Here is a 17,370-nt window from a genome sequence, read left to right as displayed (position 1 = left end):
TCCTCATGCACTTTTTCCTATAAAAGCCACCACCTTTCCTTCATTTCGGCTACTTTCCATTCCTTGCCATTTCTGCTCGAATTTCTCAGAGAGAAAATTCCTCAAAGTAGCACAAACTGCTTTAACACTTAAACACTTCTTTTAATTTTCCGGTGTTCGATTTTGCCAGTGCTTCTCAACTCTCACTCAACCACACTCAGTACCCCCAGTTCAACAATCGACTGTAAGTTTCTTGCATTTTTAGATAATAACATGCTTACATTTACTTCGTTTGTTTTCTGGGTTCGCACTTAGAGGCTTCTGGGTGTGTGAGTGTTTAAGTTCTTCGAGCTCTGCTTTATGTTTACTGTGTTAGTTGTAGAGTCGCCATTGTCATGCCTCTGTTGTAGGCATACAGCTTTGTTTGAAGAAGGCCATGGGTTCTTCGTTTAACAATTGCTTAGGGCATAGGAAGGCTTTTCTCTTTTCTTTTCCTTTTTGCAAAACCACTTTTCTGCGATTTTACTGCACCTGACACTTGTTCAGGGATTCTCTCCAGAGTTTCTTAGGTGACACGTGTCCGGAGGGGGCCTCTTTCCAGCGGTTAGGGGACCCCCACTCCCTTTTTCCTGATTTAGGGTTTGGTATGGGGCCTAACTGCTGGGTTTTTTCTTTTTGTTTTTCTCAGAACATAAAATGTCTGCTTCTGGCTCGAAATCTTCGAAGAAGAAAGGGAAAAACATAGCCACCCTGGAGGAGGTTTCTCTGGGACCCGTTGCCCAGGAGGGGTACAAGTCCCGCGCAACTGGTTGGGAAGCGGCCGAGCTTCGATCGACCCTGACTTGCCCTCACCAGCTGGAGAACATTATTAATGTGGCTGGGATCAAACCCTCTACCTCAGGGACCTTCCACCGGCCTCCTCGTGACTCGGAGACGCCTAATCACAACTATGACGGCTTCGGGGCTTGGAGTCAGACCCATTTGATGGCCGGTGCCATGCTCCCGCTCCAAGATTACTTTGTGAATTTTCTTGTATTTGTCGGCCTTGCGCCATACCAACTTATTCCTCAAGCTTACCGTCTGCTCTCAGGCTTATTTATTTTTTACACCGCCCGCGGCTGGGGGTCTCCCAGCCCGGCGGAAATTTTATATTTTTATGAACTTGTATCCGTCCCCAAGAAAGGGGACAAACTTAAGGATGGTTTTTATGGGTTCCGGATCCACCCTACTAACGAGGGGATGGTTCCATATAATAGGCAGACTCATGTTAAGGAGTACCGCCACCGATTTTTCTTCTCGTCCGGGTTCAGGGCCGTGGACCACCCGGAGCTTCTCACGGAGTGGGTGCGGATCCCACCTTACCAGCGGACGCTCCCCACTCAGGCTTTCCTTCGAAGGGCCCAAGCCTTCGCCTCCTACGATCATGCCGATCTTGATGTCGGGGGCCTGGTCACCACGGAGAATTGCAGGAAGGCTAAACTTATCCTTTCTCATCAATCCGTGGATGACTCCAACCTCTCAAAGGTCATCTGCCCCAATGTGAGGGCGCCGGTTGCGGAGAAGGCCTTCCGGGATGAGCTCATTGCTACCGGCAGAGAAGAAGTACCAAGATTATCTCTACGGAAGGCCCAGGAGAAGGCGTATTCTAAGGCCCACTGCCTCTGGGAGAGGGCTTCGCGTGGGGAGTCCGGTGGTGCGAAGGAGCCAAGCCATTGGCGGGAAGTCCGAAGCTAAATTTTTTGACAAGATACTTCAAGAAGAGATTGGGGGTCCTTCCGCCGGGAGGCCCCTTCGTCTTGAAGGTTCTTCTGAGAACCAGACTTCCCGGCCTCAGCCTTCGGCCCCGAACCAAACTCGGGTGCTCCGTGCTAGCACTTCCGGTGCGGTGGTAAGTCTCCCTTGATAATTCGCTATGTTCCTTCCGTTGATGAATATACCAGTCATAGGCCCATAGGGTTTGACGAGCGTCTCCGTAGGTTTAAGATGCCGTCGACCCGGTGGGGGGATCATTTGAAGGAATTTTATTTTACGAACTTAGGAGATTACCTAGGTCGGTCCCGGATGGGCTCCGGCCCTCCGGAACCTATTCCCTTAGGTCCGTCGGCTTACATAGCGTCCGGTGGTTTCGGCCCTCGGACAGTTATCTTGGAGATGATGCTGCCAGCATTAAAGTTCGGGACTTTGCTAGGGCCGAATTAGGAAGTTCGGGTAGGAGTAGTTTATTTGCTGCACCTTTTATAGGCAGTTTCTCACGAACTTCTAACACTTGCTTATTTTATTGGAACAGGTACCTCCATGGATGCCATCCTGGAACAGCTTGCCGGGGTTCATACTCCCGTGGCTCCTCCGGCTTTCACCCCCTCTCCCCCGGCTCCTTCCTTGAAGGTTCCTTTCGGCGCTCCCCGAAACCATTGACTTAGTGGATGACGAGGAGGTGCTTCCGGGAGAAGGCCAAGGGAAAGGGTGGGACTTCTCGGAGGAAGCCGCCGAGGGTCTTGGAGAGCCTCGAAGCCCTTCCGGTGGTAGCGAGAGGAGGACGAGGAGGAGCCTGAAGTGGCTCTGATTCGCAAGCGTAAGGGCAAGATGATTGCCCAGGACGAGCCGAAGAGGCCTCGGAGGGCCGACACTCCTGCTCATGGCCTAGACGGCGGGGTTTCCCCGATGGAGGAAAATCCTGCTCCTCCTCACATTGATCTTACCCCGATTCCGGGGGATGAGGTGAGCGGGGAGCTTCGCATAGCCAAACACAACTACGCTATGGACGAGTACTCCCGGGGGTATGCCGAGGTGGAGGCCCTTAGGAGGATTCTGCGAGCTGAGGTTGAGGCGAGCATCAACCATCCGGACTATCATGATCCGTGGAACCTCAACCTGGACCCCTTAACGGACTGGTTCCGTCCCCTCCTAGGGCCCACTTTGGCTCCCTTTGCCGCGGAAATGACCGGTGAGTTCGCTTCTCAGCTTACACGCTGCGCGCCCAAGCGGTTTGCCACTTGTGCCTCCTTGAACTCTATCTTCCAGGTCCAGGACCTCAGCCATTCCCTCACAGTAGTAAGTACTTTGCAATTTTTTGCGTTTCCTTTTTGTTGTTTGTATTTTGTTTTCTTCCTTTGAGAAATTTTTCCTTATACCTCGTTATGGTTCAGCTTGCTGCTGAGGCTGGTCGCCTCTCCAGGAACATCATAAACCATGGCTTCGCTCTGTCCGACTTTGGGGACATGAACGACGTCAGGAAGGTCCTCCAAGACCTCACAGCGGAGAGGCAGATCTACCAGGAGGCGGCCGAGCGCCAGGAGGCAGCGGCCAAGGCCAAGGAAGAGAAGGCCAAGGCCAAGGAAGAGGAGGCCACCCGGAGGGAGGCTCAGGCGGAGGCCATGATCCAGGCCGAGGCCCAGCGGAGAGGCAGGATGGAGGCCCATCATCAGGAGGAACTAAGGGCTCAAACCGAGGCTGCCGAGAAGGCCAGGCGAGATCTTCGAGAGGCCAGGGAGGCTTTGGATGAAATGGCCGCCAAGGTGAGGTCTCTAGAGGAGACTCACCAGTCGGATATCGAATCCAAGGCCGCTCTAGCTGCGGAGTTGAAGGAGCTTCGGGACTACAAAGATCAGTCTACCAGGAAGGCCAAGAGGGCCGAGCTCCTTTCTCCTGTCTCCTGCGCCCGGTGCCCGAAGCGCTTTGATGATGGTGTCTACATGGCTTGGGCCACCAACGATCAGAGTATCAAGCTCACTTTTTATCCCAAACCCGAGGACATGATTGCCAAATTTCGGGAAAAGAAGAAGAGGCTTGACGCTGAGCTTGAGGCACGGATTGGACCTCGTCTTCCACCGCGGGCTGACTGAGCTGCCGTATTATTGACCCAGATTCTACCCGTTCTTCTTATAACTTTTTTTTTTGTTTGTACATATTTGCTGCTGCCTTAGAACAATTTACATATGGGCGGCAGCTTTTATTTGAAGGGGAGACAATTATATCTTAAGGCCTGTCCCCGGGCCATTTACATGTGTATGACCTGCCCTTTGGGCTAGGATATTTTCATATATGCGATCTTTATTTTTCACACTTATATATTTCAACCTGTCCTTTGGCTCAGGGTTTTTATACTTACGCTCTTTATTTTTTGCGCATAGTTTTTGACCTGCCCTTTGGGTCAGGATATTTTACTTAGATAGATTGACCTGCCCTTTGGGTCAGGATATTTTTCTTAGTTTGACCTGCCCTTTGGGTCAGGATATTTTACTTAGTTTGTTTTTGTTTGTCCGTGCGGTATACCCTAGTACCCCCCTGAGTGGCATGAAAACTTTGTTTTTAAGGCACTCAGTTTTATTTAATATAGAGGAGGCATACATTTGGACGGTACAAACCCTTTGAACAAAATCTAAGTTTTAATTCGCTATTGGTAATATTTTCTGAGGTGATCGGCATTCCAGGCTCTTGGGACAGTAGTTCCGTCCATTCTTTTCAGTTTGTAAGTGCCAGAACCGATTTCGTCCTCGATTTCATATGGTCCTTCCCAATTTGGTCTAAGTACCCCTACTCCGGGTTCTTGGGTGGCTGGGAAAACCCTTCTTAGGACCATATCCCCAATAGCGAATTTTCTATTTTTAACCTTGGAGTTAAAGTACTTGGTCACCTTCTTTTGATAAGCGGCCATCCGTATTTGGGACTCATCCCGGAGTTCTTCGACTTGATCCAGAGCTTCTTGGAGCAGGGCCTGATTGGTGGCCGGATCATAAGTCGTCCTCCTGTGGGACGGGAATAATGTTTCCACCGGGACCATTGCTTCACAACCGTACGCCATTGAGAACGGCGAGTGACCGGTTGTGGTTCTGGGGGTCGTCCGGTAGGCCCACAATACCCTTGGCAATTCTTCAGGCCAGTTATTTTTACAGGCCAGCAGCTTCCTTTTCAAGGTGACCTTTAGGATTTTATTGACTGCTTCCGCCTGGCCGTTTGTTTGAGGCCGGGCTACCGCGGAGAAGCTTTTTACCACTCCGTGTTGGTTGCAAAAGTCAGTAAATTCCTCGCAATCAAATTGCTTTCCATTGTCTGAGACTATCTTGTGAGGCAAGCCGTATCGACACACTATGTTTGTGATAACAAAGTCCAGCGCCTTCTTAGCAGTTATTGTCTTCATAGGCTCAGCCTCTGTCCACTTGGTGAAGTAGTCCACTGCTACTATTGCATACTTTACCCCTCCTTTTCCCGTAGGTAGAGACCCGATGAGATCTATTCCCCAGACCGCGAAGGGCCAGGGGCTGGTCATCAAAGTGATCTCATTTGGAGGAGCTCTCGGTATGTTCGCGTACCTTTGGCACGAGTCACACTTTTGGACATAGTCTATACAATCTTTTTTCATTGTTGGCCAGAAGTATCCCTGCCTCAATATTTTCTTTGAGAGGCTGGGTCCTCCCGTATGGTCTCCACAGAACCCTTCATGGACCTCCAGCATGATTTGTCTAGCTTCAGGGTCCGATACACACCTTAAATAAGGCATGCTGAGTCCTCTCCGGTAGAGAATTTGATCCATCATTACATAACGACGAGCCTGATACTGAATCTTTCGAGACAGTGCCCTCTCTTGGGGCAACTCACCTGTGGTTATGTACTTTATGATGGGGACCATCCAGCTGGGTTCTTGCCCAACCGTTTGTGTGGTCTCTTTTATTTTGATGCTTGGCTCTGCCAAGCGTTCCACTGGTACTACCCCTAGCTCTTCGATTTCGCTGTCCGAGGCTAACTTAGCCAGACAGTCCGCATGAGCGTTCTTTTCTCGGGGGATTCTTTCTATTTTATAGTCCGTGAACTCGTGGAGCAGTTCTCGGACTATTGTTACGTACGCGGCCATCCTTTCGCCGCGAGTTTGGTATTCTCCGGAAACTTGGTTTACGACCAGCTGAGAATCGCTGTAGACTTCCACCCTCTTGGCTCCTACAGCTTTGGCCAATTTTAGCCCTGCTATCAGGGCCTCATATTCGGCTTCATTGTTCGAAGCTGTGAAGTTGAACCGGAGTGCTGCCTGGAGCCGCAACCCAGTAGGTGATATCATAGCCACTCCGGCAACTGAACCATTCTCATTAGAAGCTCCATCCACAAATACTCTCCAAGTGGGGATGGGTGGCTCCGGTGTATTGGCTGTTGCCTCGGCTTCATTACATTCGGTGATGAAGTCCGCCAAGGCTTGGCCTTTTATGGAAATCCGGGGCACACAATGTAAGTCGAACTGACTCAGCTCCATTGCCCACTTGAGGAGTCTTCCGGATGCTTCAGGCTTCTGGAGAACTTGCCGGAGTGGATGATTGGTCAAAATTCTGATCGGATGGGCTTGGAAGTATGGTCTCAACTTCCTTGATGCCATCAGGAGGCAGAATACTAATTTTTCAATAACCGGGTACCTTGTCTCGGCACCTACCATGCGTTTACTAACGTAGTACACGGGGTGCTGAATTTTTTCTTCCTCCGGACCGGTGCGACGCGACCGCATGCTCGGAGACGGCCAAGTAAAGGAACAAGTCTTCTCCAAGGACGGGTTTTGATAGGATAGGAGGTTTGGCCATGTGGTCTTTTAACCTTTTGAATGCCTCCTCGCATTCATCTGTCCATTCGAACTTTTGGGATTTCTTCAGTATGTTGAAGAAGGGTATGCACTTGTCCGTGGACCGTGAGATAAAGCGGCTCAGTGCGGCTACCTTTCCGGTCAAACTTTGCACGTCCTTATGTTTCTTGGGGGATGGCATGTCCAGGAGAGCTTGGATTTTCTCCGGGTTCGCCTCGATCCCCCTTTGGCTGACTATGAAGCCCAGGAATTTTCCCGACTTGACCCCAAAGGTGCATTTTTTCGGATTGAGTTTCATGCCGTATCTCCGGACGACTTCGAAACATTCCTCTAAGTTGCTTGCATGGCTGTTGCATGCTTTGGATTTGACGAGCATGTCGTCTACATATACTTCCATGTTTCGTCCCAGGAGGCTTTTAAACATCCGGTTAACCATTCTTTGATAGGTTGCTCCGGCGTTTTTCAGTCCGAAAGGCATGACTAGGTAACAGTATACCCCCTTATCGGTCTGAAGCTAGTGCACTCGGTCCGCCGTATGCATTTTTATTTGGTTGTACCCAGCATAGGCATCCATGAAAGACAGCAGCTTAAATCCGGACGTGGCGTCCACCATCCGGTCGATCTGGGCGGCGGAAAGCGATCCTTTGGGCGAGCTTTGTTTAGATCTGTGAAATCTATACAAACCCGCCAAGTCCCGTTTGGCTTGGGCACCAGGACCGGATTGGCCAGCCATTCCGGATAGTATACGTCGCGGATCATGCCATTGGACAAAAGTTTATCCACCTCTTTCTCTAAGGCCTCGGCTTTCACCGAGTCGAGCGGGCGTCTCTTTTGCTGTACAGGGGGCATGTCCGGGTTGACGTTGAGTACATGGGTGATGACATGAGGGCTGATGCCGGTCATGTCTTCTTGGCGCCATGCAAAAATGTCGATGGCGCCCTTCAGTGTTTTTATTATTTTATCTTTTTCCTCCGGATCTAGGCTTCTCCCTATCCGGAGTACTTTGGTGGAGTCGTCGTCGCACACTGGTATTTCTTCGACGTCCTCCATTGGTTCTACGACCCTTTCGGATCCTATGCGAGGATCCAGCTCGTCTTCTTCAGCCTTCTCTATCTCAGGGGGCCCCCGGACCATGAGTACTGGCAAGTGGGTGGCAACATTGTAACATTGCCTGGCCTCTCCTTGATTTCCCCTCACCGTTCCGACTCCGGCTTCCTGGGTAGGGAATTTTAGGCATAGGTGTCGGATTGAAGTTATTGCACCAAAGTCGACGAGGGCCGGTCGGCCTAAGATTGCGTTGTAGGCTGTTGGACAGTCTACCACCACGAAGGTGCAATACTTGAATGTGCTTTGGGGGGTATCCGGGCACAGGGTAACTGGGAGCCTGACTTTTCCCATCGGGATTAGCGTTGTCCCGTTAAACCCTGTGAGCTGCGATCCACTAGGAGAGAGGTCCCGGTCGGTCAACCCGATCGCAGTGAAGGCTTCTTTGAAGAGCAAGTTCACGGAACTTCCATTGTCAATCAGGACCCTAGCCACCACTTTATTTGCGATGGGGGTCTCTATGACCAGAGGGTCGTGATGAGGAAAACGCACCGTCTTGGCGTCTTCTTCTGTGAACGTTATGGGTTGGTCCATTAGCCGAGGCCTTTGAGCTGGGAGTTGAGTGACCTCCCACACCTCACTGTGTTTTGCGGCCTCGGCATATCTCTTTCGCTCCTTTCGAGTGTTTCCTCCGATATGGGGACCTCCGGAGATCATGGCTACCCGTCCATTAGGCCGGGGCGGTAGTCCGGGTATATCTTGGGTGTCACCTGCGGGAGCAGCTGGAGGCAATACTCCTGCTGTACCCCCTGGTGTTCCCGAAGGCATACCCCCTGCCACCTGCCCCGGATTAAGGTGGGGCAACCTATTTTTGATCCACTCATAGAGGTGGCCCAAATGGATCAGATTCTCAATCTCATCTTTGAGATTTTTACACTCATTGGTGCTGTGGCCAATGTCGTTGTGGTACTCGCACCTTTTACTCGGATCTCTCCGGGAGCTGTCTCTGTACAATGGCTGGGGTCTCCGGTAGTGCGTATTCTGCCTTGTGGCAAAATATACACGTTCCTGAGAGTCCGTGAGCTCTGTGTACTGGGTGTATTGGGGTGTGTACCCCTTCTTTGGCGCTTCTCTCCCGTTCGGGTGCTGCCCTTGGAAGACCTTTTGCTTCTCGACCCCTGGGTAGGGCCTGTTAAGCTAGCGGTCGGGGCAACCTGTGAAGGAGCCCGTCCATTCACCCCGGACGGGTTGCCGTAATGGGAAGATGCCGGGGGCAAAGCTTGGCCCTGGCTGTATCCGGGAGTAGCAGAAAACTGTATGCCACTTATCGGAGGGGTCGCGATCGGGACAGTACCCGAGGGCGATACTCCTGGCATGTATCCTGCTATCCCGGTGGGATAATAGCCTCCGTAAGCCACGATCTGGGCTTCTTCGAGGTTAATATATTTTTGGACTCGCTTCTGGAAGTCCTGAAGGCTAGCAGCGCCTTCTTGCTGTAATTCGTTCCAGAAGGGAGTCCCAGTGCGGATTCCTGCTTGGAGAAGCGCAAGCTGTTGTCCGTCGTCGACCTTCTTGGTCTTCGAGGCTTCCTCTCGGAACCTTCTTATGTAATTCTTCAATGTCTCGGTGGGCAGTTGTTTGATGTTGGTCAAGGCACTGACCTCCAAGTTGACCTTCCTGGCGGCGACAAATTGTCTCCGGAAGTTGGTTTGGAGTTTGTTCCAACATCCCACCGATCCTGGTTCCAATTTCTTGAACCATTCCTCTGCCGATCCGCTCAGAGTGAGGGGGAAGCATAAGCATTTGGCGTCATTGCTGACCCGCATGACTGTCATGACTCGGTTGAATCGTGACAAGTGATCACTGGGGTCGGAGTTCCCAGTATATGCTGCCATTTCGGGCATTTTGAAGTTTTTAGGGAGCTCCGCCTCCAGGATATGTTTGGCACAAGGCTCCCGATCCTCACTGTCCGAGTCGGAATCATCTCCCTTCTGCCTCCGGGAGACTCGAGCAATATCTTTTCGAAGTATGGCAAGTTCTGCCATGATCCCTTCGTTTACGGATGCAGGAGACTACGGGCCTGTATCTTTTTTGGTCAAGGTGATCCCGGAGGTCACCTTGATTCCCATTGATTTGATTTCTCAGATCAATGGGTGGACATCTCTGTCCTCCTCTTCCTCTACCCCCTGGTTCCTGGTGCACGGAAACGCTTTTTCGGTCCCCTCGATCCTGAGGGCCAAGACTCCCTCTTTGGGGCTTGCCCCTCTGCGGACCTTTCCCTTTAGGGAAATCCGAGCGGACCTTTCGCGGATCCTGCACCTTTTTCTTTCGACCAGGGGCAGAAGTAGGGTTTTTTGTTTGGTTTTTCTCAGCAGGGTGCCTTATAGGGCTAGGTTCCCTAGGCCTTTGCTGCTGGGAATTAGGCGAAGACGTCGCTGGCTCCCCGTCGAGTCCAGCGGCCATCGCCTTGGGATGCACGTGAATACCGGTGCCTCCATGGCTTTACGCATGGCTAGCATCACTTCATGCATTTTTTGATTTTGCACTTTCTGAGCTTCGATCTCAGCTTCATGATCGATAGCTTTTTGTCTGAGGAGCACCAGCTCTTGGTAGCTTCCATCATCATAGGCATACTCGTCGAGGTGTTCCTCGTGGTTTTCCTCGGGAACTATTTCTTCTTCTTCCTCGGACTCCTCTGCTGCCCTTGAGGCTACATCTTCCTCATTGGGATCTTGAGCGTCTTCTAGAGGGCGAGGATGACGTGTAGCTCTTGTCTCCACCATTATCGTGAAGTTAAATGCTTGTTGTGAAGCAGCTTTCCTCAGCTCTCAATGAAAGCACCAAAATGTTGACCGAGATTTTCGGCAACTATTAAAATATAATTATAATAGGAGCTGTAAGAAAGTGAGATGAAGACTTTTTACGTGGTTGGGGCGTTAATGAGCCTTAGTCCACGAGCCACTGCTATTAATGGATATATTTAATAGAGATTCTACACTTGAGAGAATGTTTTTCTCTTAAATACAGAGAATGTTCTTGGTGAATTTTTTCTCTTCTTGCTCTGTTGCAAACCAAGATTCTCCGACCCCATTAAATGAGCTTTGAGGGGGTATTTATAGTGTTTTGGTGGGGTAATCCCTAGAATTGTTCTTACACATGTGTCTGTAAGTATCCATAAAGTTGGGCATTTCCGATGAATATACCATGGGTGATGCATGGTCAAATCCCTAGGTGCTGTAGGGTTTTTATGGAGAATGTCCTTTTTGTCTTATGATTGACGTGACTCTTCGCAGAGTAGCCGTCGCTAGACTTAAATGATCATTACTGTAGCGCTGTTGTTCGGGGGTTGTGCCGTCAGACTTTATTGCGTGTTACAGTCCCAACACGCTTCCTCCCATGCAGCATTAAATGCGACTTGATTTCTCGGGAGAGACCTGACACATCCCGGAGGGCCTTCACGCTATACTAGCTTCCAGGAGTAACTTGTACTCCGGGTGTCTCCTCCGGGACCCATGCTAATAGCGCTTCCTGGTGGCATAAAAAGGCTTAGCAAATCTTTCCAAGTTATCTGATCCACGTGTCCCCTCTTGACTGGTCCACGTATTTTGGGCAAATTTTGGAGCAACAGTCTACAAGGGTGGTGCTTTAAATCCCATAGGCTACACTGATTCAGATTTCTAGGCAAGTCTTGAAGACAGGAAATCTACATCTGGGATGGTGCTTACTCTTGGGGGTGGAGCAGTGGTTTGGAGAAGTGCAAAACAAACCGCGATATCGGACTCGACTATGGAAGCTGAATACATAGCTGCAGCCGAAGCTGCTAAAGAACTTGTCTGGCTAAGAAAGTTCTTCACCAGTATAGGTTTCGTTCATGTAATTGGTTTTGATTAATCAATTATAATTCTCAAATAAGACTATGTCTATTTGTGAATTTTTTTACTAAGTAAGGGCGAAATTGTAAAGAAAGAGTTTATAGGGGCATATTTGTTAATTATGATACTTTGTATGGTTCAATTAATAAATATGATAAATGACAATATTATTTAATAATTATTTATAGTTATTAAATAGTTAGAATTGGCATTTAAATGGTTGAATAAGAAAATTGGCATTTTTGAGAAAATCAGATACAAAAGTGATAAAACTGCAAAATTGCAAAAAGTGAGGCCCAAATCCAATAAGCCATGGCCGGCCACTTTTATAGGATTTATGCTCTGATATTTTCATTATTTTAATGCCAAATAATTCAAACCTAACCCTAGTGGAATGCTATAAATAGGTAGTGAAGGCTTCAGGAAAATTACACTTCTGATTCAGAAAAACCTGAGCCTCTCTCTCTACCTTTGGCCGCCACTCTCTCTCTCTCTTCTTCCTTAGAATTTTGAAACCCCTTAGTGATTAGAGTAGTGCCCACACACAGCAAACAATACCTCAATCATAGTGAGGAAGATCGTGAAGAAAGATCTTCAGCAAAAGGAGTTTCAGCATCAAAGATTCAGAGAAAGAGATCCAGGTTCAGATCTTGATAATACTCTGCGACAGAAAGGATACAAGGGTTAGAGATCTGAACGGAAGGAGTCATTTAATTCCGCTGCACCCAATGTAAGGTTTCCTAAACTTTATATGTGTTTATTTCATCGTTTTAGAAAGTTCATATTTAGGGTGTTAATCAACATACTTGTGAGTAGATCTAAGATCCTGGTAAAATAATTTCCAACAAATACAAACTAAGGGGAGTAGGCTATTACCGAACTGCTCGGGGCTAAACATCTATAAAATTCTTATATCTTTATTTACTTTATTATATTACATATATATTATACTACCTGTTGCTTACAATCAAGACTCACTGTCGTTGGCCAAAAGCGAGGTCAACATTTTTGTGCTTTCATTGAGAGCAGAATCACAGGATCGCTCTTTATTTCAAATCCAATCATAAACACAATGGTGGTACAGACTCGTAGACGCATGGTTGATCCGGCAAATCCACAGGTAGTGGATCCTGCACTGCAGAATCTAGAGAACGCAAGGGTTCCACCAACCACACATCCCGAACAACCATCAACTATGGGTCACGGTGTGATGACTCCCGTGAGTGGAATCTAGCCTAGTGTGTAACAGACTAGAAATACCAGTTTAGCAGCCAATCAAGGCATTCCCAACACTGTCATTCTGCGCGTAACAAATGTTCGAACAGCCATTGGAGATGACACAGAGATCCAGAACCTCCGTGCTGCTCTGGGAATCATGCAAGGTCATACCAACACCCTGCATCATGATCAGGAGGAACTCCGTGTTGCGGTGAATCTCACATTTGAAGAGTAAAGGCGCATGTTCACTGAATGGAGGGATAAAGAGATGGAAACGTTGAGGGCTCACCAAGTAGCCATTGACGACCGAACCAGACAGGCCTTCGTGTTGATACAAAAAGCCTATCAGACTACCAATCAACAGCCTGCAACCGTCATTCCCCTGGGCGAGACAGATAAAGATCCCGTTGTGAACACCTCTCAAACTCTAAATGGTCAGCCGTCCAATCCCCGGTCACAAGTTCCACCTGTGGGCCAAGTGGTAGGCGGGTAGACTTTGTCTAGAAATTCATCAGGAGAAGTCATACCTAATAATTCTACCCAAGTTAATGGTGCTGGCCAGCTGATTGGTCAGACCAACCAGTCACTGAGACACCCGGGTGTTTCTATATTTGATAGATTGCGGATGACTCATGATCTTAGAAATGATTTGAACAGAGGGAGAGGATTGGACGAGCAACATGATGCGCCAGTCGTTCAGCCCGGAGCTGTGCTCAAAATCCCGCTCAAAGAGATGTTGACGTGACTCTGGTCGGCCAAAAGGTTGAACAAGTTAATCCAGCCGTGCAGGCACAGTCGGATGAGCTAAAAAATAGGTTCCAGGGCCTAGCTGGTCAGAAGAACAACGACCTCGAGTTAGATCGAGCATGTGGATCCCCTTTCTCCGCAGAGATTAATGTCCTAAAGTTACCTCACAAGTTCAAGATGCCAACTTGGAAGATGTATACTGGGAAGGAAGATCCCTTATCCCATCTCAATTATTTAGAAATGCAAATGGACCTGCAAGGAGCATGAGGAGATGTATGTTAAAGAGTTTTTCCTGCCACTCTCTCAGAGGCCGCCCAGCAATGGTATTTCAAGTTGGAGCCCAGAAGGTTCCACTCATGGAAGGCTTTCTCCTCGAAATTCTGTGCACAATTTTCCTCTTCTCACCAACTCTCGTTGCACTTAGAAGACCTGGTCAAAGTGAAGCAAAGACCAGGAGAACCTCTCTGAGTGACAGAGGCAACTAAGGTTGCAAGGGTGACCGAAGACGGAAAATTGTCTGCGATACTGGGGGCATTGAAGTTCTTGGAGAACTTTGGAAGGACATCAGAAAGAATGGACCAATAGATTCTATGAGTGACTTCCTTGATCGCGCAGATGGTTTTATTAAGCTTGAAGAAGCCATTCAGCGAGTAGAAGTTGAGCAAAAACCTAGCCAGCCAAAAGTTCCCTCTATTGGAACATCCGTCCAGCTCCCCTAGTACCCTAGCAGTTTAAGCTCAGGTGGCAAACGGTCCAACAGCAACAATAGGCAAAAAAATGGGAAAAAGGGAAAGTTCACTGGCAAAACCAAACAGACTCCCAGGGAGAGTCCTACCAAGTTTACTGCTTTTTCTGTCCTAACAGAAGATATAAAAACCATTTACATGGCTACTCAATCATTACCTCCGTACAAGAAGCCCTCACCCATGAAAAAAGACGTGACCAAGAGAGACATGACCAAGTTTTGCTGTTTTCATGGGGATTATGGCCATGACACCAACGAATGCAACAATCTAAAGTAGGAAATTGAATTTTTGATAAGAAAGAATAATCTGCATGTGCGAAAATATGTCAAGGTTGATCAAAATTAAAGGGGCGATAACAACCAAGATTTACTACCACCATCAGTAGATGGACATCTGCAAGTCATTATTGGAGGTCCGCACGTAGCTGGAGATTCAGGCAAAGCCCGAGAAAGGTATGCCCGAACAGTACAGCATGAGCATGAAGAAGTATTTCTAGCCATCGAAGAAAGGAAACCGAAAATACCTCGGGCATGGGAGCCCACCATAACATTTAGTGATGAAGACGCTGTAAAATATATTGTTTAGGAGAAGGGAAAGAAGAGGGATTCTAACAGTAATATGGTTGGTCCACCGACTCAACCTTTGAAACACACTCGAAGGCCAAATAAGCTTCCAATAGCTCGTTATACTCCACCAGAGAAAAGTGTCACATTGAGTTTGCTAGAGATGATGGTCGAGCAGTGGCCAAAGGAAAAGAATGTCCTTAAAGTTGACATTGGTGAGGATGTGTTCGGGGTAGAGCACAAAACATACTTATCAAAAAACGACAAACTTGACATTTGCAATCTCAACTGGATCGGATCTGTTCCAATGTCTGCATGGTGCAGGTATGAAAGTTGATAATTAACTTAATATATATTTTGCAGTTTTTGTTATTAATTTTTTATTGTTTACCAGTGTAATGCAGCGTGAACTAAACAAAAATGAGTTGAACGGTGTATATGCATTTATGAATCCTGCATCTGTGGCATCTACTCATGGGTTAGGATACAACGAGCGTGTAGCTTTGCTTTTTCAGCGATTGAGCAACATACAACCAGATCGATTCCTTATTTGCCCCTGGTACCATGAGTAAGCACTTACTATGGCTTTATTCACCTTTGTCATGTCAACTACTTTAAAACCCAATATACTATGATAATATTCAAGAAAAACATTAGCTACATTAGTATTTGTTGTCTATTATAAGTATCTTAACTTACACAGATGAATTGTGGCGTGTATGGTGTCCCTTGTCCCTTGGTATATTTGTTATACAAATAATGAGAATGAGAAAAGTTATGTTTGGATATGGACTATGGACTATAGAGTGAGATAATGAGAATTAGGAAGAAAATTAAAAATAAGCAAGTTGTTTGTCCCTGGTACATTGTCGTTATTACATTGTTGTTGTTATGAAAAAAGTTTTATCCATACCCTACTCTATTACATAATAATTGGTATTAGTAATCTTATAAGTTTTTTGATTGTGTTTAGCGAACACTGGATGGTTATCTTAATCCAAACGGGGTCGTAGAGTGTAGCATTTTGGGATTCCAAAAACAAAACCATTCGTCAAGATATTAAAAGATGTGTTCAAATGTATGTTCTAGTAGTTCAAAGCTCTAAACATATTGCTTTAATTTTCATTAATGTATGTATTAACTTTATATTATTTATGTGTAGTGCTCTTGAGAGGTACTACCTTGAGAAAAGAAACCGACAGTCAGTAGCAATAAGCTTCATTGAGTACACATGTCTAGAGCAACCAGATGGCATCTAGTGTGGGTTTTATAGCATGAGATTTATTAAATCATTCATGACTGAAAATAATCCTACACGAAAATTGGAAACAGAGGTAGAAACACTAATTATTTTCACAAATATTAAAGTTTTTAAGTACTTTTATTATGACCTATTAAATTAATAATTTGTCTCGTTTGTTGCAGTTTAAAAGGAACATATCATCCTCTTACACCAACAAAGAAATTAATAAAATACGTGACGAATGGACAAAGTATGTCATGTAAATGATAACAGCAGGTAAATGACTAATAACATAGAGTATGATGACCAATGATCGCTCATGGACGATCCCCATGTGGTCTAAGAAAATGATTGATAGGTTTGACATCGATCTCAGTTACTATTGTCTTGCTTTTTTTGGTTTTTAGGAAGTGATCTCCAGTTATTTGATAAAGTCCCAAGTGACTACCTGGAGACTTATTTTGTTCTTAGTATACATATTTTTAGATGTTCAGGAGATATTCTACAAAAGATTGCAAAATGTAAAAACTTAATTGGATTTCCTTCTTTTGTATTGCATTACTAAACTTTGATGGCATATTATAACTTTCATGAAGCTTTAATTCTTTTGAAGAGTGTTAAATGTATGAATTTTTTTATAAAAATATTATTATTGTTATTATATTTTTTTCTTCATTGTGTATTGGAAATCCAAATAATAAAAATAGAAGAGGAGAATCGAATTAATATTTCTATTTTATACTTTACTTTATATTGTTCGTCGGTTTATAACCGTCATTTTAATTAGTGTAGTTTGTTAGTTATAGTCTGACTAAAGTCTTTTCCAACATTTCTTAACTATCATTTAAAGTAACATTTTGCCACAGTTATAAACCGTCATTTAAAGAGATGTTTCCCATCAGTTACTACCCGATGGAAGTCTTTCCCAACGGTTATAAACCGTCATTTAAAGTGACTTTTTCCGATATTTCTTAACCGTCATTTAAAGTAATTTTTTGCCACAGTTATAAACCGTCATTTAAAGTTCTGCATTTTTATGACACCCACATAGCCAACGGATTTAGGAACCGTTGGGAAATAATATAAAAGACAGTTATAAACCGTTGGGAATAGCCATTTTTGTAGTAGTGCACATAAAAATTCTTGTCTTCTTTAAGATTATATTTATTATTTCTTAAGTCCTTATTTAAGTAGTTTGTAAAAATCTCAGAGTTTATAATTGATTTCTTGTAAATTAGGTTCATTATTTATTTTCATGGAAATTATCAACAATTTAATTGTAAATACTAATTAATTAAAAATTAAAATTTGTAATAGCAAACTTATATGTAATGTTCTTCAATGTACATAGAGTACTTACTCTTAAGCTTTAATGTTTAAGATTGTATATCTATTATTGTTT

The 17,370-nt window shown here is 46.0% G+C and overlaps 1 protein-coding gene across 1 annotated transcript; it reads left to right on the top strand.

Annotated features, from left to right (window-relative positions):
* Window positions 1-2,715: 2,715 nt before the first annotated feature.
* On the top strand, window positions 2,716-4,066 carry LOC133031892 (uncharacterized). The gene is made up of 2 exons (XM_061105653.1): window positions 2,716-3,030; window positions 3,126-4,066. Exons 1-2 carry the CDS (start codon window positions 2,737-2,739, stop codon window positions 3,819-3,821), a joined length of 990 nt encoding a protein of 329 aa, XP_060961636.1. The 5' UTR covers window positions 2,716-2,736; the 3' UTR covers window positions 3,822-4,066.
* Window positions 4,067-17,370: the final 13,304 nt, after the last annotated feature.

This window comes from Cannabis sativa, chromosome X (assembly GCF_029168945.1).
Source record: "Cannabis sativa cultivar Pink pepper isolate KNU-18-1 chromosome X, ASM2916894v1, whole genome shotgun sequence".
Lineage (NCBI taxonomy): Eukaryota > Viridiplantae > Streptophyta > Magnoliopsida > Rosales > Cannabaceae > Cannabis > Cannabis sativa.
This window is presented reverse-complemented; position numbering and strand designations above follow the sequence as displayed.